This window comes from Larimichthys crocea, chromosome X (assembly GCF_000972845.2).
Source record: "Larimichthys crocea isolate SSNF chromosome X, L_crocea_2.0, whole genome shotgun sequence".
Classification (NCBI taxonomy): Eukaryota; Metazoa; Chordata; class Actinopteri; family Sciaenidae; genus Larimichthys; species Larimichthys crocea.
Window position 1 is genome coordinate 37387124 of NC_040020.1, and position 22505 is coordinate 37409628.

Genomic DNA, 22505 nt, shown 5'->3' on the forward strand with positions numbered 1-22505 from the left:
GGGGCGGGGCTTTTGTAGAGACCCTTTGTTCAGAACTTTGCCTCAACGGATGCTAAAACCAGCAACTTATATATATATAATTTTTTATTTTTTATTTTACTTCTATCACTGTGCAGATCAAGTGTGGGTGGTGCTATGTGAGTCCTAAGAGTGAGAGAAAGAAAAAGAAAGTGGGGCTTCGAGAAGCTCCAACAAGGAACGATATCAGACAGACAGAAATGGTCATGTATGTACATATATACATAAATATATATACGGTATATAATATCTACAGTTTACGGAGCTAAAGTTAACAGAACAGCCTTAGATTTTAATTTTGACTTTCTTTTTTTATGTATTGTCTGAACAGTAAGCTGAACTTTGTTTTTGTGTTTTGATACCTTGTACCAAGCACAGTATTATTGAATCGAGGGGAACTAATATTTGTATTATTAGTATTATTAGTTCCACTTTCAGGCTGTTTAATTACTCATATAGATCGAATCTCACAGAAGAAACAGCAACATGTCGTAGATCAGTGGCAAGATTGCTTGCAGTGTGTCCTCCAGTGTCTAGTCAAATCTCTAGACTTAAATTTCAGACTTATTTCACAAAAAAAATCTTTTTTTTTTGACAAATGTTTGCCCTTTTCACAACCCTACACAGTCTGGCTGCATGTAAATGCAATGAAGTGGGACTGAGCTGATGCAGAAGCTCTTAGCTGTGCCATGTCTTGAATCCAAATAGAAAGGAGGGGGGAAAAGGAATGTATTTAAACTCAAAGATCAAGAATAAAATGAAGAAATGATTTTAATGAATCAAAGAGAGGCATTGAAAATCAAAACTTTTATGCAAAAATGGCTGCGAGAAATCAAACCACTGTGGATCCAGGTCACTTTATGTCTGACGTAAAACAGAGGCTCAGTTTGCCAGCATACAGTTGTTGTTTTTTTACCGCCGTCTTGGCCCCGCCCCTGTACATCATTATTATTTTTATCTGGAAGATGGAGAGAAAGATGTTTGTGTTCAGACTGAACTGTTTGTATATTCAACATTTGAAGTATATTCTATTTTGCTGTACTCTTGTTTCAAAGTGTATTAGATTTTACTGAACTATAAAGACATTTGAAACCTGACACTCGTTTTTCATTGTGGTTTTATGCATTTATTAAAGTGTTTAAATTAAAACTCAAGTTTTAAGAAGCAATAACATTTATTCTTCTAATGAATCAGTTCCTGTGGCTACTTGGCACATTCTGACATCCAGTATTCAGAGTTTAGTTCACTGATAAGGTAAATAGTCGGTCGTGCTGTAGCTGAAAAGATGCTCAAACACAGAAAATGTGTTCTTACACAATGCTGCCAATGCAGAATCATCAATTGTTCTTCAGCATGTAGTCATTAACAATCAATATGGGACATTTTAAAAATTTAAATGTTTCTGTAGCACATAAAGCATAATGTCTCCCTCATTAGATGGTAAAGCGAGAACATACACCCGCGTGTGGTGTTTGTTGGTATAGTGTGCCCAGTTAAATAAGTTCCCATGACAACCTTCAGTTATGTGATAAACCATGTTAGTAACAGTATCACAAATATTGTTTATATTATTTTTCACACCAGCCGGTTATTGTATTACTGATACCAATGTTCAGACTTCTTGATAACAGTATAAGAGACATGAGTTAATCTGCTAGCACCCCATTATCCAGAGTGAGTGGACTGATTAAGCTTTAAAGGGTCAGTTTACCCAAATTACAAAATCTATTCACTGATATGTAGCCATGCAGATAGGTTTGTTTTTATTCACCCAGGTCGTGAGATATCCGTCTGCCTCCAGCTTGGAAAGTTCAACAGCAAGGTCTTTTCTCAAAACCTGAACAAGAACTACCTGTATTCCTACATAGCACTTAATAATTTTGGAAGTGTGGTTGAACTGACCCTTTAATTCCCAAACAACCGAGCCATAAGCAAACCAACAAGAGCGCAATATCTACACGAAACCATCCAGCAACAGTCATCAATCTGAACCTCACACATGTACAGCAAAAACACTTCATTCTCAGTCACTCTGTAGTACACTGGCAGTGTGATCTCTGGTTTCTCGGCGTCCTGTCTTCAGCCTGTCCCTTTTTCTCGGACTTTGGCGTGTCCTCTGCGTACGTTCTTGTCGAGTGAAGCCGACCAGGATCCAGTCTGGACTCTGTCTGATCACAGCGTTGTCCCTCTTTGTGTGCCTGTTCATCATTTCCTTTTCACTCCTTCTCCTTAAAGCTGAAGTCACAAACCAGAGAGAGGTGGTCAGACGGATAGCTGAAGGATGGAAGCCTGTTTGGGCCAATCTGTTCCTCGGTGGGCATGTCCAAAACTGCGTCCACTCTCAGTGTGTCCTGACTGTACCAGATGTAGTCCAGAGTAGTACAGCATTCCCCTGTGGGCCGAATCTTCCATGTTGTGTACTCTGGTTCGGTCAAACCGCCCTGACTGAGTTTCTTATAGGCCGAGTCCAAACTGAGAGGTGAAGCTAAGAAACGTCGGTACACCTCCTCAGTTGGGGTTGCGTTGAAATCGCCACATATGAGCAGAGGAATGTCGGAGGTAGGTGCACCTGTGGGCCTGTCGGTGTGTTTCTCAAGCAGATTCTGGAGGTGTCGCAGAAGATCGGAGCCCTGGGCACTGCGGAGCCACTCCCATCCAGAACGGGCCTTGAGGTGGGTCACGGCAACGCACAAGCATCTCCCTGTGCTCCGACAACGTAGTATTGCCACCACAGCAACCTGTGGCAAGACAGCAGCATGTTAGAGGTGCTTATGAGGGGATTTTTATGTGTCCAAGTGCTACTTAAAACAAATTCTACCCACCTGATTGGTTGGAATCCTCATGGCAGAGAGCCGTATGTTCACGCTATCCAGGAACTCGAAACGCGACTGATCGAAGAACAGGGCGCAGCCGTCCGGACCGTTGTTGCCCTCCACATCCAGACATGGCGACCAGGGTTTGGGGCAAAAAATGCTGCTGTAACCCAGGCCTGCCAGAACCGGCTGGAAGGTGTCATAGTAGTGGTCGACTTCCTGCAGACACAGGATATGAGGTCGGTAGGTGAGGAGCTCTTCTAAGATGAGGTACTTCCTGTGGGACCAGCTGAGAGCCTCCAAGGGACACTGGACAAAACTGTCGAGTCCCTCCCCCAGAGCTGAAGGACAGGTAAAAGCAGGAGATTTGACGTCAGTGTGGAGTTCATCATGAGCAGCCAAACATTTGTGTCCAATCAGGATTTCGCACCGTCTTTGTCTGGTTTACATTTCACACAATTTACTCACTACCATATATTTTTTTACATAACAAAATGAGTTAAGTTTTTTTTTTTAAGAAATTATTTCCCAGCAAAGAGCTCTCTTTAACTTCCTGTCTTTGGGCTATTATTGGATCATACATTTGTTTTTTAAGGAAGTACTATTAAAGTTTTATGGCCCACGAGGGTGTGATGTATTATCACCTTGTAAATAACATGTTAGCAGACACCTCGAGCTGACAGACCACATCAGCATTCAGTTGGAGTAGCTCCTCTTGCCACCTGGCAAGCCCAATGTTCACTGAGCTTTAAGCTCAGTGTTGCTCTGTATCAGCTCCCAAGGAATGTATCTGGATTTTATCTTACTAGTAGTTCAATTTAAGATATCCTAACTTTATCTGTTTGGTGGGCAAGTGGTGTACAGTGTGTTTATTAGAGATTTTTCTCTGAGAGTTTCTGGTCTGACTGGAAACTGGTTAATGAGACAAGCAGTGAATCCAAACAGTAAAGTCGTGGGCCATAGAACAAAAACAATAAGCTAAACAAGGCTCAATGGACCTGAAGGATACTGCAGAGAGGTGATAATTGTTTGTGGGTTCATCACTTGTATGACTTCTTTCACATTACATAGTGTTTTGATCCAAATGTTATATAAAAACAATGACTAGTGCAGCTTTGAGTGAACAGACCTGTATCTGTATAATATATCTAATGACACATTTCAGTATCAGAGGCCATAATCCAGTGTGATATTAGACTGTCAGGCTAAGAGAAGTCTACCTTGGGCCAGTATGTTCCACTGCATCACCCTGATGGGGCTGCTGGGGGCACTGTCTCCATCATTGAGGTGAGTGAACTTCCTGTGGAAGCGAGGTGGACTGTCCCTGAGGGCCTCCTCACACTGTCGAAGCAGCTCTGCCGGATCAGTCTGCTTCTGCTCCTGCGAGACAAGACGTGCCACTTTAGCATTTATTTCACCCTGCATCTTATTTTACCAACTGCACAGTGGGCAAAGAGGAGTCACCTGGCAGAAAGATGGATCCAGGTTTGTGTCCACAGGAGGGTGGGGGCCCAGATGGGGCGGTGGTAGGGGGAGAGGAGAGCTGCTGAGGGTCTGAGTGAGGGTGCTGTACAGCCTGGTGGCGCCTCCACCCATCGGACACACTGTTTAGAAGAGAAGGACAAAGATGGTGAGGTGTGTGTGTGAGGATGGAGAGAAAAACAATACTTTCTGATTATTTCTAATTCTAGAAAATAGAAACATGCCACGCTACAACCCACACAGCAGTAATGTGGTAGTAGGGAGTGTTTCTGGCAATTTATGAGAAAGAAATTCAGCTAATTTAGACCCAAAGTGGAAAAGACATGCCTCGCTACCGACTCTTTAGTGCACTTCCTCCAGGAGGAGTGTCGGCATGTATACACGTGATGTGCGCAGGATCACACCAGATCACACCAGACAGAACGGACTTTTTGGACCAGAAAGCAAATTTCAAAAGGAGAACATAGGGCTGTAGCATTGTTGTCATAAAGCTAGTATTTAAATTTTCATGTTTCACTAATCTCTGATGACATAGTATGGCAACTCTATGATGTATTGATGCATATTTCTAGTTGTAATGCACAGTTAAGGGACCTTCTGTAAATGAATGGTGGACTGGTGCCATTTTACAGATCACATCAGTTTTCAAATGACTGCGTGTTGTTCAGCTCAGATCAGGCTCGACTGTCTCAGATCTTCTGACCTACGAGGGATTGTCCACTGGAGCACACAAATGGTCACAGTTAACGTCTCAGTGTGACTGCATGGCTGCAGCTCAGCTCGCCTTTTGTCCCCCTTCAACATCTGTCCACTCACACACGAACTAAATCATTAATAGAACTGAAAAAATAACACAGACTGTCTCAGCCTCACACAGTCTTAATAGTTTTGGAAAATGAGCTTAAAGTAAATTGTTTGCCACATTACCCCCTGCTATCCAATCACTCTTCTTTTAACTATGTTTTTGGTCTCCATTCATATCTGACTCTGCTATGCTCTCTGAAAACAGCAGCCAGCTGTGCCTGAAATGACAGACTGAATACAAACATTAAAGCTGCGGGACAGAAAACCAAAACAACGAGCCCAAAGAGGCTAAAGCTCTCCACGGAGCTGAGCAGAGCTGGGTAATAAATCTCTGTGTTTGTCACTATAAACAACCTCTTTACATTACACACAGTCATATGATCAATAGTTAATAAAAAAATATTGACTTCAGCAGCTTTAACTGGCATGAACACTCTCCTATGTTTGTATATACAGGCAGTCTTTACATTAGAACGGCACTAAAGGGAGGAAACTTTCCATTTTAAATTGTAGGCTTTAGTTTGCGGAGGTCACACCCTGTTGATAATAAGCACCGTCACATACACACACACAAACACAAAAGGCACACACACACACACACACACACACACACACACACACACACACACACACACACACACACACACACACACACACCATCTGCTCCTCTAGTTTTTTCCTCCATGATTCTTTAACATAGTGGTTGTTTTGTTTGAGAACTCTGAACTGCAGCAGGTCAAACCAAAGTGGGTCACATTGATTGGCTGGTTTGTGAAGAGATGTCAGGTTTGTTCAACTCCAACTGCTGCAGACAATAAACAATACTGAAAATATTTGAGCGAGTTCGTCTTATAAACAACATTAGATCTCCGACTGCCTTGCTTATTTTCAACGAGAACATCACAAAAACACCCAAAGATCTGTGTTATCTAGTTAAGGACGGTGCTTTAATTTCAATAAAAACAGACTTATTTCAACTAATTTAACTCCAGCTGTAGTCCTACTTGTCATTTTACGACTCTGGAATGGAAAACCATCATTTGTTTCAACTATTAGTGTTCTGCACATTGGAAAAAGATGTTATGCATGTTAATATGCATAAAACTGATACCTGACCTCTGCTCTGTCAAAACTAATTTTGTCAACTTCTCCTGGGCTCCTCCAGACCAGAACGATATGACTATAAAAGGAGAGATCAGACACAGTTTGAACACTGATGTTTAGAATATGTGCGAGTGAGCGATAACAGCACTTGAGAATGAGAGAGCCAGCTATGATTACGGTCTACACATGAAACAAACCCTGGTGCCTTCACATAAACATAAACAGACATTTATGTTAATAATTATGGAGGCTCCGTGTTTATCCATATACAGTACGTGCCAGCAGCAGGCAGGCAGGCTGAATGTGTTTATTAAATCTCTGCTCCGCAGCATCACTGCAACGCTGTCTACTCTGATCTTACATTCAACATTACACCAATCATGTATATACATTAGATTCTATACACCCAAACATGACCTGATCCATAAAGAAAAGCTTAATCTTACCCATAGTCTCCATCACTGTCCACAGATATAATGTCCTGAACGCGTCCTTTTAACGTGACTGTCACAGATACTGGTTGTTACTGTCAGCTGATTTAAGCTTTCTTGGTACACTGAAAGTTTTTTTTTTTTTTTTTTTTACTACAAAAAGAGATGGTGACAGACGTGTGTCTCTGTGTGAATGAGGAAATTGGACTTCTCACTGCTGCCTATAAAGCCTCGGGGAGGGAGAGCGAGAGAGAGAGAGCAAGATTAGGAAGTATAGACGTCATCAGGCTTTATGGAGTATTACAGATCATGTGGTGGTGAGGGAGAGAGGGCTATACTGCGCAACCCAAACCGCTGCTCTCTCACACACACGCATGCACACACACACGCACGCACAAGCTGAGTGTGTGGTAGATATATCACTGACAGATATATTGCATTGACCTATCAGGAGACTGTAGCACCCTCGCCTGAATATAAAAACAGCAACACGCACCCTCACAAATACACAGAAAGGTCAGAATAAGTAAGGCTTGTTCACGATTTTTATCATGACTGCTGCCCACAATAACAAAGACTGTCTATAAGCACACCTGCTGAGTGTGTGTGTGTGTGTCTATGTGTGTGTGTGTGTGTTCTGCAATAATAACTTCCCCAGGTTGCATGTTGTAGCCACACCCAGGTAAACCTTCAGTCACATTACATCAGTGTTTAGGTGTCATTTTCCACACAGTACACTGTGCTCTTCAAGACCTCACTAAGGGGTTGCGCCATAAATGTGAGGGGTCATGAGAGTTAAGAAAACACTTTTCCTTCACACATAATTTTAGCTTTTTTTATTCTCTAATCTTTTTAGTGACATATTGGATAGATTTACCTCTTCAGATCTGTAAAATGTGTGTAAATTATACATTATGCTTCAGTTGAACTGCACATTACCTAGTAGGGCTGTGCAATGAATCGAATTTTGATCACGATTTTGATTTTGTTGTCAAACGATCTAAAAAAAAAATCATATAATCGAGTTTAAACGATTTATTTTCCACTTTTCATTACACAATTTCTGAGAGACGCGCATGCGCAATACATTCCATTTCACGCGGCCCCGCTGACTAACAGGAGAGCCCATACTCCCTCACGCAGCTGAAGAGTGAGGAGGTGTGTCGTTTGGTGTTCAAAAACAGTGAGTGAGATTGAAAGCACAAAGTCACTCACGACGAATTAATAAAGAAACAAAAAGACAAAGCCAGTGCCACAGACACATTGTTTAATACGACTCCTTATCCGACAAGTTCGGAGAGGCACAAGACATCAGGCTACGTTTACACATAGCCGGGTATGTTGAGAAACGAATATTTCCTCCCTCCGTTTTCCAAAATAACATGGCACATAGCATCGTTTTCAAAAAAGTTTTCGTTTACATCAACTCGCATAAATACGCCATCGAGCGTCATCATAACTACACCAAGCCTATGTGCGGCTTGCTTCCATGATCATCGTCATAGTGAAAGTTAAACATTGGTCGCACTTTGGGCATCAGCTGCCTCAAACTCGATTCGTTTTCAGAGGCGAATTCACCGTTTGCTTGTAAAAGATACAAATGAAGGGAAATGTCTTTTAAAATACCTGTGTACGTGTAAACGGGGCCTAACAGCTGCCATTGGATATTTCTTAGCTAAAGATATGCAACCCATTAAAACAGTCGAGGGTGAGGGTTTCAAGAAGATGCTTGTTGCTTATTGATGCTTATTATTATATTTATTTTGTTCTATAAATACAGAGAATTTGCAGAGCAGCTGGATCCATAGTTTATTTTGGATACATTTATGTTTTTTTATTATTTAATGTTCCCTATATTTATTTTATTGATTTAATGCTTTATGCATTGCAAAACAGCTGTAAAGTACATATGTGTAGCCAAAATTTATTTTCAATTTGAATATTTTGCATAAAGAATCAATAACAAAGTGTTTTTTGAGAGAGAGAGAAATGCTGAATAAATGAATTGTGAAACTCAAAATTAATCATTTGAATAATCGTGATTTCAATATTGACCAAAATAATCGTGATATTGATTTTTTTCCATAATCGAGCAGCCCTACTATCTAGACATACAAACTGCGAAAGGAGGGCAGAAGTATACCGCTGTTAACAGTTATATTGCAACTGCAATATAACTTTATAAAAGATACTCCACCAGGAGGTGAAAACTGTGTGTCCAGTGAAACATCTTCACAACACTGATGGACGGATCCTATTAACTTAGATGATCATGAACCTGACTTTTCTTCTTGTACTATCATGAGTCATGAGCCACCGCCATTTCCACGTAAGTTCTACAGAAATGTCTTTTCCCCTTTAGGATGAATTCTAGTAACAATTTAGGGGTCTTTTCCCCTTTAGGATGAATTCTAGTAACAATTTAGGGATGCACCGAAAATTCGGCCACTGAAAATTTTCGGCTGAAAATGGCCCAAAAGTGCATTTTCGGCTTTCGGTGAAGTGGCCGAATAGCGGCGTGACGCAATTGATGCAATGAAACAACGTGCGCAGTGATCTGGCCAGGGTTGCTGATTCTTTTCTCATTCACACACAATAAACCCACGATGCAGGATATAGGAAAAACACAGGCGAGAAATACATCATACACTGCTCTTTAGCGAAGCTATAAACTTCTCTCTACACTACGGCGTCTCGCACATGTGAGGTGCGTTCACGACCGTCGGAATGACTATGAGGCGTTCACAACGTGGGAAAAATGGAAATTCACCGGAAATAGAATAAAACAAAATAGTATTTCTTTCAAGAACAATTTAACAGTGATTAAAACAACATGGGCTTTCTAACAGTATAAATGAAATAATAATTATACTAACTGGAAATCTACTGGAATATTTGAAGGATATTAAATAAACATTTACTTTCTTTGAAAAAAACATGTCTACAAATTTATTCCAGGCTATTTATGCAATAGTAAAAAAATTGTGAAAAATGTAACAACTGCATTTCATATTCGGTTTCGGACGAAAATTTTCATTTCGGTGCATCCCGAACAATGATGATCTCTTTACTTTTAATTCTGTGAAGGTTCTCAGTCGTCCAGGTCATCTTTCTTCAAAGGTTAAGTCTGGGGCAACTGGACTGTTTACTGTTAATCCTGTATTCTCTCAACACTGTGGGGACATCAACTGAACAGAAGTTTTAATCATTTACTTTCATTCTTCTTTTAAAACCAGAACTATTTTAAATGTAAAGGATACATTTGCTGTCTGAATTAAACTGTTTTTAACTTTGTTAAAGTAGCCATTGTTGAAGGAAAGAAGAAAATCATCAATAGGATACCAAACTTCTGAAAGGTACTGTATGTCAGGTTGAAAACAAACATTTTGTTTCCCTCATTTTATCTGACCCCGAGGAGGTAAAAATGAACCCGCTAAAATCAGAGATAAGTTTGTAAGATAAGTTTTTAAAATGAATTTAGCTTTTTTGTTTTTTTTTCTGTGAATTTCATTTCACCTGACCCCATAAAGGCTGTGAACCACCTGTATGAAAGGGTTATGTGAATTACCGTCTGCCTTATCAGAGTGTAGCGCAGGAGATGTTGAGATGTGGGTCTTTTGTATCAACAGAATAAATAAAAACCTAGATTTTGTTTTCCCAGAAAAAAAAGTGCGAGTTTGTTGAACCAGAATTGGGTTTCCACAGAGACCCTGTGAAACATCCATCTATTCCTCTGAATATAGACAAGACAAATTCACTGCACTTGACTGTTCTCTGTGATCAAAATAATTCTTTGTGAGTAGAGACAAAGCCACATTATCCTTCTATCTGGATTCCTTGATCCAACAGACTGAAAGTAAGGAGTGAATGTTTTCATCTTCCACTGTGCCGCTTTTACGTAGGCAGCAGACTGAATGAAACTATGCCAATGTGTCATGAATCATGACTCACATCTGTAGACGCAAGACTGTACGGAGCCGCTACGCATTGATGGTAAGTCACGACATGCTGTGGTAGGCGCAAGAGTGCTGCTGAAATATATCATTTCTACGGTATGGCGGTTCTGTTTGAACAGCAGCAAAAAAAAAACAAACATCTTTCATAAGAATCACAAGACACAAGCAGGGTGAATGTCCCTTCATTCATAATGTATATTTGTGTGTGTGTGTGTAAGCTACTGTGAGGGCAGTGTGACTCATATCCTGTAGACAATCCCTCAGGGTTCAGGCAGAATAATTCACTGTAGTGGTAGTGATTGGTGTGTGTGTGTGTGTGTGTGTGTGTGTGTGTGTCATTGTATCCTTTAGTGGCATATTGACATTTCCACATTGAAGGGCAGCTGCCTCATTACATTACAACACGTGTGTGTGTGTGTGTGTGTGTGCGTGCGTGCGTGCGTGCGTGCGTGTGTGTGTGTGTGAAACTTGAGCCTGAGCGGATATTGGTTAATTGCTTGGTTGTATGTTACTGATATACTCCGACATGAAAAATGCAGAACCTGCATTATATACAGGAAAATACACTATGTACATATTATAAATGCTTGTGGTAATATATAATATGCTGGTGTCACTGCAGAGTTTATCCAACAGAGTGAACTACAATTTACAAACTGTGGTAAGCAGCACAGAGTAAGAGGAGAAGCTCTCAGCATACTCACACATGTTAAAGCATATTAAATATTCTTTAATCTGATTAAGAAAGCAGCCTTCTGAGTACGTTTAGTCAAATGGATGCACAATCTGCTAACATACGTATTACTTACTTATATAGCTAACCCTTCGTATGCATTCACATACTGATGGCACAGCCTTCGGGAACAATTTGGAGTTCAGTATCTTGCCAAAGGACACTTCAACATGCAGACTGGAGGAGCCGGGGATCGGACCACTGATCACCTGAGCCACAGCTGCCCATTAGCACTAAAATTAGCACTAAAATAAAGTACAGCTGGGGCTAATGGGATTTGTTTTTTAGGTACTTGGTCAAAAAACAAAATCTGGGAATTTGGACAAAAAAAAATGTGACCAGCTGAAGAACCAGTTGAGGATTACCAATATTATTGCAGTTCATATTGAAGAGGATGTCTCTACCAAATTTCATGGCAATTCATCCAACAGTTATTGACATATTTCAGTCCAGACAGACATTGGTTCCGCGTGGCTAATGAATAACACTGGGGAACAATTTGAAAAAAAAATTCTGTTGAGTTAGATTTTTATGCTGATTAAAACTAAAATTGGCATGCTGATTCCAAAATTGCCAGCTGATCACGATTGGACTCATCTACAGCTACGTGGCAACTTGTTTGTGCAGTCACAATTGAGACAGTGCGGTGAGAGGTGTATGCAGCTCTCAATAGGTCAGTACTACAGTATCAATATCTGCACACAGAAAGCCAGCATAGTAGGAATGAAGAGGATTTGTGCTGGCTTTTCTCTTGTAACCATGGGCATACTGTTGTAAGTTCTATTTGGTTTTATGCTGTTTTTGTAGTTTTCAAAGCTTGTATCTATTCCATCTTAGTGTTTGATTTCCATAGGTATATATTTCCTTTGTTCCAGATCATGTCTGCTCCTGCTACTTCTCGTCGTAAATCCCTAAACAGCCCTGACTCCTTTTGCTATATTTGTGCTAGTTTCACCATTCCAAGTCATAGGGCAAACATCAGTGCATTTGTCAATCAAGCATATTTTGCATATTTTAAAGTAAAACTCTGTGATTAAGACAAGCCATGGGCCCCTCACAAAGTGTGCAAGCAGTGTGTCGAGAGTTTACGGACGTGGACCAAAGGAACACGTGAAGAGTTGGCATTTGGTATCCCCATGGTTTGGCGAGAGCAAAAATATCATTACACAGACTCTTACTTTTGTTTAGTGAAAACATCAGGATCTAAAGAAAAATAAAAGTAAAATAGAATATCCTAATCTACCGTCAGCTATAAGACCAATGCCTCATTCAGCTGAAATTCCAGTGCCAGTTTTCAAACAACTACCTCCTCTAGAAGATCTGAGTGATGTTGAAGAACGCAGTGACAGCAATGATGGAGATTTTAAAATTCATAAGGATTCAACAAACAAGCACATATCGGTTGAGTACAGTATTTTTCATATTTTTTAAGAAAATGAGGCACCCCAAATTTTGTTAAAAACAGCTGTCTGACCTAACTCAACAAAGTGTAATTAATGTTTTATTTTGCTGAGTGACCTTTATCAGTTTGTTTGTGCACAAAGCCTGTTTTTAACTGCCACTGTAATATTATATATTCTCTCTATATATATATATATATAAATATATCTTATATATATATATATATATATATATATATATATATATAAAAATACATACACACACACACACACACACACACACACACAGATAGTCGTATTGAATTGCTACTTCACTCACTGACCTTTGACAGGCAAAGCTGAGTGGACACAAACTACAACACAAATGGGCCAGATCACAGCTTGTTTTAGTGATAAACAGACAGAAACATGAACCCCTTCTGCTCCTTCTCATAGTACTATATGAGACAATATAAGTTATAATGAAAGAATAACATTAGCACTCTGATTAACTGCTTTGTCACATAATACAAAATACATGTCTATGTCATTCTTATATTTGAAATATACCTAACATCCTCTAACAGAGCTACCACAATGAAAATCAAAACACAAGATGAGAACCTGATCTGCTTTAATAGCCACAGAGTGCTCTATTTACAGCCACCAGGAACACCACTGTTGCAGGTTATTATTAGAACAATCATTTTGCAGTTGTATTACGAGCAAAGAATGGAGCCATCTTTTATGACTTTGACTTTGTGGACTTTTTAGCTCTCTGCTTTGTGTCTACTCTGTGAGATGAGAATCATTCAGTTAGCACTACAGCCAACTCAAAGTTAAAAAGGTCTGGGGGTAAGAACAGGTACAAGGAAGTTGAGTAAGGTTGAACTTTGGGCAAACGTTCTCTGGTGTGTGGAAATGTAAAACATTTGAGGTAGTCACAGTTACCTGGTACTCAACTACAAGTAAAAACCTTTTGCTACAGGGGAAACTACTTCCAAGTTTTTCAAAATAAATCATCAGTGAGCTACGGAGCGGGGAAAAAAATGTATTGACACACATCTAAGAAATGACTTACTTCACTGTGAGTCAACATATTTCAACAAAACCTATGTCAAATCGAGGACAGCATGTACAGATGACATGCCGAGCATTGTTTACTAGTTTGTGACACCAACTTCCTATCAAATTGTGGCCCAATCCAGGATAACCTTTTAGTAAACTGAATCTTGTATATAAAATAATAAAAACAAGCTGTGCTGTGTGTGTGACTTTCTCTAAATACTATTCATGCCTAAAATCAACAGAAACTAGAAAAACAAGAATGTACAAATAAGCTATTTTTCCACTTTACAGCAGCATGTGTTCAATTAAAGATAAGAAGTGGTGATCAGCAGCAGGGTGTGCTGATGAACAGCTGTGTTTGTGGTAGAAAAAGAGAAATGTTATGGCATCTAAGACATGCAGACACAATACTGAGAGTAGAGAGACAGACAGAACATACTTGTAATAATCCAAGTCACGAGTAAAAAAACAGTGTCATATTTTGTATGATTCAGTATGAGCATGTCACGAGCTTCAGATTCTGTAGTTGTCGGATCACATGGCACAGAGGAGTTTAGAGCAAAGTTTTCTTTATGTTTATCTGACGTCTTACCTTCTTTACTGCTAGCTTTTCTTCTGCTCCACTTGCTCAGCTACTGCCTTGTTTTTCCAGCTATCTTTCTCTGCCTCTGTGCGGTATATGCAGGGAGCGTACGTCTCCACGAATGTGTCTGCGTGTTTTTGTTCAGAGGGGAGTGAGTGTTTGCTTGACCCTCGAGCTCCAGGGCAAGGTCACAGCGGAGAGAAGCCCGGTCCCTTCTGCCATCTGCTGGTAGGAGACGTCAAACTTTGTGTGGGTAAAGTCTGAAATGAAAGAAAAAAAGGAAGAAAAGCTGATGATCATTATTATTCCCCGGGTTCAATTGTGTTTATACACTGAAAATGAATATGGCTGCTAGAAAATGACAAAACATGACAGATGAGACTTTTTAACGAAGATTTCTTCTTCAAACTTGCCAATGAATCATTTATTGCCATTTATCTTTTTTAATGATCATCTGGTTTGGTTTACTACATGCTGAATTAAAGTGTGTATCAATAAACAAACATCTTAAAGAGGAAAAACATGTTGGGTGACAGCATGGCATTCTCTGACACAAAGGAGGAAACAGATAAGTGAGTTGGTAAGTAAATATATGTATACAGAGGTAGTATAAAATGTATTTGCATCACAAAGGCAGCAGAGAAATGTTAAAAAAAAATGTACAGAAGTGAACTTAAATTAATTCACCAAATGCGTGTTTTCTCCAGCAGCAGTGTACACTGCAAGAAATACACCTACAAAGAAATGCACTAGAATTGTGGTCTGTTATGCTGTAGGACGGATAGTGCTGAGGGGAACTAACTAACTTCCGCTTCCAGGTGAGCATGCTGAAAGAAGGAAACCACAACAAATATTTTGTGCAAGGCTTAAAAGAAGAGATCTATTTCATGACACATTTTTCATATTTCAGCGTCACAGCTGACACACACTGCTAGTAATACTAATCAGCTTTTTTACTGCATTCAAATTGTGATTTTTGTCAAAGATAGAAAATAAACTGATTAAAGACTTAAAAATTAATTGATAAATAATCATATCTGTTAATATAATTCATTTGGACCTGTTCTATTCAGTTGTCCAAGTCAGCATATATAGAATTCAGCCAGCATTGCTGTGCTTCTCCTACAAAGGCCTGTTGGCATAGGATTTTGTCCATCTTTAAATCCACTAAATAAAAGACAGTTTATACACCTGTATTTGCCTGTCAAGTGAAAATTATCTATGTTAAAAGCTATAAGATAATATAGACTTTATTGATCCCACACTGGAGAAATTCACTTGTTGCAGTGGCTCATGATATACTAAGTGGATGATAAATAAATAAATAAATATGAAAATGTATGCAAGCCTGTATTAAAAATAAACAGACATCATATCATCGTGTTACTGTAAACTTTATTTAAAGGTCAACTTTGAGTATTCCATCCAGTTAGCATGAATTTCCATTAGATACTGCAGGTCAGCGGACTCTTTGTGACACGCTCGTCAGCTCCTCTGTTCTATATTTTCTCCCAGTCGTTTGCTGAACTGTAACATCTGATGGTGTACGAGTGTGCTGACATTTCGTAGCTGTTGCCTCCTGGTCTCCAGGTGGCTCATCAGAGCACCCATCAACGCCAACAGGTCTCCGTCTCTGCTCTGACTGTCCTGAGTTATGGAGAAATCCTCTCTCCATGCTTCCTGTAAACTCTCAAGCAAAGCTTTGACTTCCTGCTGGAACTGGATGGTCTCCCGCCAGTATCGCTCTTTGTCCTCTCTGGCTGCACTAACACCCTCTGTCATCTGTCTGATGCGGAGATGCAGTCTGCTGTTCTCCATGCTGACCTGCTCCAGTTTCACTCTGCTGTCATAGATGCTCAACTCTGCGGCTCTCAGCTCTGAGGCCTGTTTGCCAAGCGTGTCCATGTGACTTCCCCTCATCTCCTCCAGCTCAGCCTTCATCTTCTCTTTGGGGTGAAGCAGAGAGCTGGTTTTCTCCTTCAGGCCCTGAATCGACTGCTCCAGGTCAGACCTCTTCCTCTTCAGCTCCGAGGTCAGCGTTTTCAGCCTCTGGTTCTTGCACTGCTCTTCGTTCCACTTTGCTTCCACCTCTTTTAGTGTTGCCTCTTCCTCCTCCACCTCCCTCTGCTTCTTCTTGTTGCTCCTGGTGATGCTCTCTGTTTCTGCAGTGCACTGCTCTATGTCCTGATGGTGTTTGGTCTCTTGTTGTCTGTACTCCACCTCACACTCAGTAATGTGGCTCTTCAGCAAGTCGGCATCTGTGCTCTTGGGCTGCCGCCGATGGAGCGCTGCCTCCTCTTGTCGGAGCTCCTCGTATCTCCTCCTGGTGCTGCCGATATCGGAAGTCATTTTTGCCACGTGCTCCTCCTGCTTCCTCTTCGCCTCCTCCAAGAGCATCTTCAGCCGCCTCCTCTCCTCCTCAAGTTGGTTGATGTTCTTCTTCTCGGTGTCCATGTTATCACACATCTCTTCCTGATTCCTCTCAAACACGCGCTGGTTGATGGTGTTGGTTTCCAGGAGTTCTGTGATCTGCTTGTCCATCTCTTTGATCTCCTTGCTGTGTTTCACTATGGAGGCAATGCGCTCCTCCAGCTGTAGCTTGGATTGCTGCATCTTCTGTGACACTTTGAAATGCTCTGCCCTCACGTCGTCCTCCTCGTCGCACTGATGCTTGAAGATCTCATAGATCTGCGTCAGCGAGTCTTGATAGACCAATCCTGATGCGTGACCTTCCTCTATTTTACTTTCCACTGTGGCAATTTCCTCTTTGAGATGCTGGATGGTGACGCTGAAGGCTTCCCTTAACTCACACAGATCCTTCTTCAGCGTTTCTCTCTGTTGTCTCAGTTCTTGATGCTTTTGTATCTCCCCCTCCAGCTGTTTCTCGTACTGGCACCGAGCTGCTGTCATTTTCCGTAAGCTGCCCTCCAGCTTGGCCATGTGAGTCACGAGCTCGCCCAGACATTCTTGTGTTTCTCGTTTCTTGTCGTTAACCATGTCCAACTCTTTTCTGCTCCTCTCGATCGCTTGCTTCTGCTCCTTCATTTCCCCCTCGACCTGGCACACGTCTCTGCTCAGGTTGTCTTTCCTCACAGTGAAAGCCTCTCCCTCCAGCACCATGTCTTGTTGCAGTCTTATTTTGTCCTGTTCGGCAGCAGCGGCACAGGACTTCATCTCCTCTATCTGCCCCAGCGTCTTATCCAGCTCCATCTGCAGAGCGTACTTTAAGGTGATCTGTTCGTTCAGAGAAGCGACGACCTCTTCGTGCTCGGCCTTCGCCTGCTCTCGCTCTGGGCACAGTGCTTGGTTTTGACTGAAGAAGGCTTCCTGCCTCTTTGCGGCGGCTTCTTGCAGCTGAGAAACAGCGTTGAGGTCTTTGTGCAGCTGCTCGATCTCTTCAGCATTAGACGCTCTGGCTGCTGCTATGTCAGCCATGATCTCCTGACTCATCCTTTCTCTTATGTTGTTAATCTGGTGTCTCAGCTTGCTGTTCTCTATGGTTTCCACCTCTAGGTGTTCATGGGCAGCGCGCCTGTCCGCCTCCAGCTCAGTGATGGCAGCGGTTATCTCTGTCAGATGGAGGCTGGCTTCAGGTGAGAATGGCACTCGGTCCTCTTTCAGCTGCTTGTCCAGTTCCTTTAAATGCTCAAGAGCAACCATGACGGCCGGGAAGTCCGGGACAAGGCAAGAAGCCATTGTTTTTATCCGTGTGTGTTTTCTCGGCGTGTCTGCCGTTTAGAGTTCAGCTGGCTTCTCCCACCGAGAACTTGTGAGTGAGGTCACCATGGCAACAAGCGCCCCACCACGAAGAAGACGGCATGCTACGGCGAGCGCGAGAGGCCATTATTAGGTTAGCGGTGGCTAACCACAAGCTAAACCAAAGCGAGTCGCCGAGGTTGTGAACTGACCACAAAACCACGAAGCCGAAGCGAGGTTTACATAAACAGACAGGTCGAGTTTCGCATTTTAAAACATGAAGGTACGTGTGTTTCCTACGGGAGAGCCTGTCGAGACTTCTCTTCAGGAAAACAAAGCGATAAAAAATACTGGAAACCCGGGTTTAATGCTTACCTGAAAAACATCCGAGCATACATTTAGGACAGGCTTCGTCCTCCTGGGGTGTGTGTGCGAGCTGAAAACACACTAGACTCAGCAGATATGACAGCTAACGCCAAACTGTGGGTGGCACTGTGGGTCAGACCACAGACTGAATGCAACACACACGGGCCGCTGTGTTGCCAGATTTCAAGATTTCACGTAAGTCACGTACAAGAGAAAAAGGAGGAGTGTGAGTGAGAGTCGTGAGTATCTGCTGTTAAGTCAAGTGCTGCCAGGTGGCATGTGTATTTCTTGTAGTCATAGAGCTTAATGAGAAGTGTCTTCTCTCTAAGTGGGAAGTGTCTGTCAAAATAATCTACCATTTAACTTACAAATGATGCACATTTATACCTAGTTTCTGTTTTGATAGATAATTTCAGAAACCTACAGATTAACCTGCTTCCTGGTCAAAATGTAGCTTTGTTCTCCTTTTGTCCACCTGGTTCCTCATACAGTGTTTACACATCAGTACACTGTGCTAAGATGACGACACTGCCCAGAGCCACAGAAAGAATAGGAATATTTTTAAAAAGACAGCTATATATGTTTGTTCTGTGTCAAATACATACATTTTGACATTATTTTGTAATAATAATAATATAATATAGTAATAGTTTAAATGCCAGATGTCATAATCATACAGTTAACATGGGTCAAACCAATTCATGGACATTCTAGCACAGATGGGTAGGTGTGTGTGCAGAATTGAAAAGAAAATGAATGAGTAATAAAGTAGATAGATTCTTCTCCACTATTCAGAAAATAATCTTACTCCCCAAACATACATGTCTAAGTAATACATATTTACAAAAAAGAAAATAGAGAAATAGAAAATAAATATATTATACAAACAAATACATAAATCATTTATCATGTATGAAAACACCCATTGTTAAAGCCCTTCTTCCTCCCTGTACCTCGTGAAAATCATGTGATTGTACCGCTTTTTAAGTATAGATCAAAAAGGATGTATGAAAATAATACATTTCTATGCAAACAACAGAAAAATTAGAACCAATTTTGGAACATTGGGGAACAAAAGTAATCTGGTGTGTACCCAAGGATGAAGATTTAAATGATATAGAAATAAAATTCATGTGGATCCGTGCACACAATGGTGTGGATGGAAATGAGCTGGCAGATAAATATGCACAAGGAGCAACAAGAAAATGATGGTTTCAAAATAAAGCAAGGTTGAGGTTAAAAGTATAATCAAATCAGAAATGAGTAAGAAAGGCTAGGAAGAGTGAGGCAGAGGAAATAATACTCTGATACTGATACTGTCTTCATAAGAGAGTAGAGAGAGGTGAGGTGAGGTGAGAGGAAGCAATGGGTTGTAGATAGGTAATAGACAGGAATAGGACATTATGTAAAGGGTGAGGCTTGGTCACATGTGTCTGATAAAACATCATCATCATTAGAGTAGAGTAAAATTTCTTCTGATACTAACTCCAATTCAGAAGGTGGCGGCATTGCACCTAGTGTCGAAGAAGAAGAAGAAGATCGGCGTCATTTTCCATGGGGGGTGTCCTTTCTAACCACCACTCAGCGGTGCTGCATCCAGCGGACAGTCTGCAGGGAAGAAGAAGACCTCCACTCAAACATGGATCTTATCTGTAAACCAAGAAGCAAGTCTATCGTGTGGTTGTACTTCGGCTTGAAAGCAGATGAAAAGGGACAACCTTTGAACTCTGGGGAGGCCGTTTGTCGTTTATGCCGAAAAATAGTGCTTGCAAAAGGTGGAAATACCACGAACTTAAGAAGTCATCTGAGACGTCGACATCGTGCAGATCTTTTCGAGACCACTTCCACCCCGACCACTGCAGCTTTGTTTGAGGCTCAAGGTGATTTACCACCTAATTCAGCGCTTTCAATGCGAGAATTGTGAAATCTAAAGTGTGCATCAAATTTGAGTCCGCTTGCACTAGTGGATTCACCCACCCCCTTAAAACTGACAGTGTAATTACAGCAGGGCACTATTATGGGTGTATAAACTAACAGAGGGGAGCTAGAGGCGGGAAAAAAATAGTCCCTGACCCTGGTGCTGTTTGTGAATGCCTACACTCTTTGTTACTGTTTTATAACACACAGACCACGTGGCATGGTATACCTGGTATAGCAGAATGTGTATTACTCAGGGTGATGGGGGTGTGTTACCTATAAATGAAACGTTTGATTCCGACCGTGCATTGTGGTGGTATCAGACACATTCAAAGAGTGTATATATAATCAAAACAATTGCTTACACTCCAGCAAAGTAAAATAGTGTCTATTTATATGTTTTTATCTAATGTCAGGCCCTTTTATACATAATACACCCTCTAACATGTGCGGTGGACTGATAAATTGTGCATTAATCCACACAGAGTGTTCATGTTTACATAGCTTTACAAACAAAACTTTGTACTGCCGACCTACGAGATGCTTGCACGCATGCGCACTGACAACACGACCCCAGGGCCTGCCTAGAAGTCTGTTTTACGGCAGTCTCATACCCGTGTTGTTGCCATGGTATCACCAAAACAGCCCTACACACGTTGAGTTGTGAGCAGCTGACGGAAACATCTGGGAATATTTTGTTTATTTCAAACATCTTTTGTTGCTGCATATGTTGCCTTTGTCCCCGCTGCTGTGTAAATAACGACGGTTATTCGTTTGGTGCAATGAGTGAGCCGCCATCTTTAGCCTTTTTAAAGCCCCCCCTTTTTTTAATCGGCTGCACAATACAACCTGATAATGACCGTGGTATAATCGCCGTATAGCACCGTAACGTGACTGTTTGGGGCGGTATCACTCCGCTTTGTTTACATGGCCATATCCTGACACCTGTGCTCGATCCATTTTCTATTGATCACAAAGCACAGCTCCATGGAGCTAACAGCTAACACTATGAGTGCACACCTGAAGGATTTGTTTGAACCTGACCTGAACACTAAGGAGGAGCTCATCCTGAAAGAAGAGGATGAGTCACGAGAAGAAGAAGGAGAAGAAGAAGGAGAGGAGGGTGAGGTAAATAACACAGACATTTCTAGGCATGCAATGGTGTCAGACCTGGAACTAGATGAACTTGAAGACAGCAGGAATGAAATAAGTAAGGTCACAAAGAAGCAGACAACATGGGCTGTGAATTGCTTCATTGGCTGGTTGGAGTCTCAGGGGCTGCAGGTGGACCTGATCACGGTGGAGAAGTCCGAGCTGAACGGGCTGCTCAGACACTTTTATGGTTCGGTGCGAAACAGCAAAGGAGAGCTGTACGGGATTGCTAGTTACATTGCACTGAGGGCTGGACTTAACCGTTACTTCAAGGAACCTCCTGTGAGCCGACCTGTGTGCTTAATGAGAGATGCTGAGTTCACCTCAGCCAACAAGGTGTTCCTGGGAGTGCTCAAGAGAATCAGGAAGTCCGGTCGAGATATAACATCACACCACCAGGCGCTGTCTCCTGAGGATATCCGCGTCCTCAGACACTCACGTGTGATGGACACCAGCACTCCAAGGGGACTTCTGAACAAAGTCTGGTTTGATGTACAAGTGCATTTCGGCCGCAGGGGGAAGCAGGCTAACAGGAATCTGAAGCCAGATTCGTTTGTGATCAGAAAAGATGACAGAGGACTGAGATACTGCACTTTAACTTTTAGTGACGAGGCAAAAATCCACAACGAGAAGGACCGATGCTGCATGTTCGAGAATCCTGGCAGTGAATACTGTCCCATTACTTCTCTTTTAAAGTACCTCAGCAAGCTCCCATCCAATGCCTCCGCTCTTTATTTACAGCCTAAGAAGGAGCTAACAGATGAAATGTGGTACAGCCACATACCCCTGGGAGTCAATTATCTGGGCTCGATGCTGAATCGAATGTGCAAAGAAGCCGGCACATCTGTCATCTATACCAACCACTGCATCAGAACCACCCCCTTTCACCACCTGTGTGACGCAGGACTGGAGGGGAGAGAAATTATTCCTATCAGCATGCGCAGGTATGATGTCTTTATCCACCTGTTGTCCTCATCATTCGCACATATCCCATGACACCTGC

General features: G+C 41.6%; 4 protein-coding genes across 9 annotated transcripts in view; 1 reads left to right on the forward strand and 3 right to left on the reverse strand.

Annotated features, from left to right (window-relative positions):
• Window positions 1-97: 97 nt before the first annotated feature.
• LOC104922934 (nocturnin) lies at window positions 98-18572 on the reverse strand. Of its 2 annotated transcripts, XM_010735908.3 has the most exons (6): window positions 18443-18572; window positions 14381-14631; window positions 4296-4435; window positions 4052-4211; window positions 2841-3172; window positions 98-2756 (listed from the first exon to the last, which is right to left on the reverse strand). In XM_010735908.3, exons 3-6 carry the CDS (start codon window positions 4425-4427, stop codon window positions 2235-2237), a joined length of 1146 nt encoding a protein of 381 aa, XP_010734210.1. In that variant the 5' UTR covers window positions 4428-4435; window positions 14381-14631; window positions 18443-18572; the 3' UTR covers window positions 98-2234. The 2 variants fall into 2 exon arrangements, with proteins under 2 accessions (XP_010734210.1, XP_010734202.1); XM_010735900.3 differs by lacking the exons at window positions 14381-14631; window positions 18443-18572 and adding an exon at window positions 6668-7212.
• Window positions 15857-18067, reverse strand: ccdc175 (coiled-coil domain containing 175). The gene has a single exon (XM_010735888.3). The coding sequence runs from the start codon at window positions 18065-18067 to the stop codon at window positions 15857-15859; it is 2211 nt and encodes a 736-aa protein (XP_010734190.3).
• LOC104922949 (uncharacterized) overlaps window positions 18217-22505 on the forward strand; it is an 11228-nt gene continuing 6939 nt past the window's right edge. The window contains exons 1-2 of one of the 5 annotated variants that reach the window (XM_027283399.1): window positions 20231-20313; window positions 22244-22446. In XM_027283399.1, coding sequence (XP_027139200.1) covers window positions 22268-22446 — 179 coding nt within the window. In that variant the 5' untranslated portion in view covers window positions 20231-20313; window positions 22244-22267. Of the gene's footprint in view, window positions 18351-18516; window positions 18629-19952; window positions 22447-22505 lie in introns of those variants that run through there. The other 4 variants (XM_027283400.1, XM_019273871.2, XM_019273870.2 and 1 more) reach the window with 4 other exon arrangements.
• LOC104923066 (solute carrier family 43 member 3) overlaps window positions 19502-22505 on the reverse strand; it is an 18862-nt gene continuing 15858 nt past the window's right edge. The window contains exon 14 of the mRNA XM_027283404.1: window positions 19502-20041. Coding sequence (XP_027139205.1) covers window positions 20015-20041 — 27 coding nt within the window. The 3' untranslated portion in view covers window positions 19502-20014. The remainder of the gene's footprint in view (window positions 20042-22505) is intronic.

Bases quoted from the DNA above. Each gene is read 5' to 3' on its own strand.
- ccdc175 (XM_010735888.3), bottom strand. From the start codon at position 18,067: ATGGCTTCTTGCCTTGTCCCGGACTTCCCGGCCGTCATGGTTGCTCTT.
- LOC104922934 (XM_010735900.3), bottom strand. The intron at 4,212-4,295 runs GTGACTCCTCTT...CTTGTCTCGCAG, and splicing joins TGGATCCATCTTTCTGCCAG to GAGCAGAAGCAGACTGATCC. The intron at 2,757-2,840 runs GTGGGTAGAATT...GTCTTGCCACAG, and splicing joins TGAGGATTCCAACCAATCAG to GTTGCTGTGGTGGCAATACT.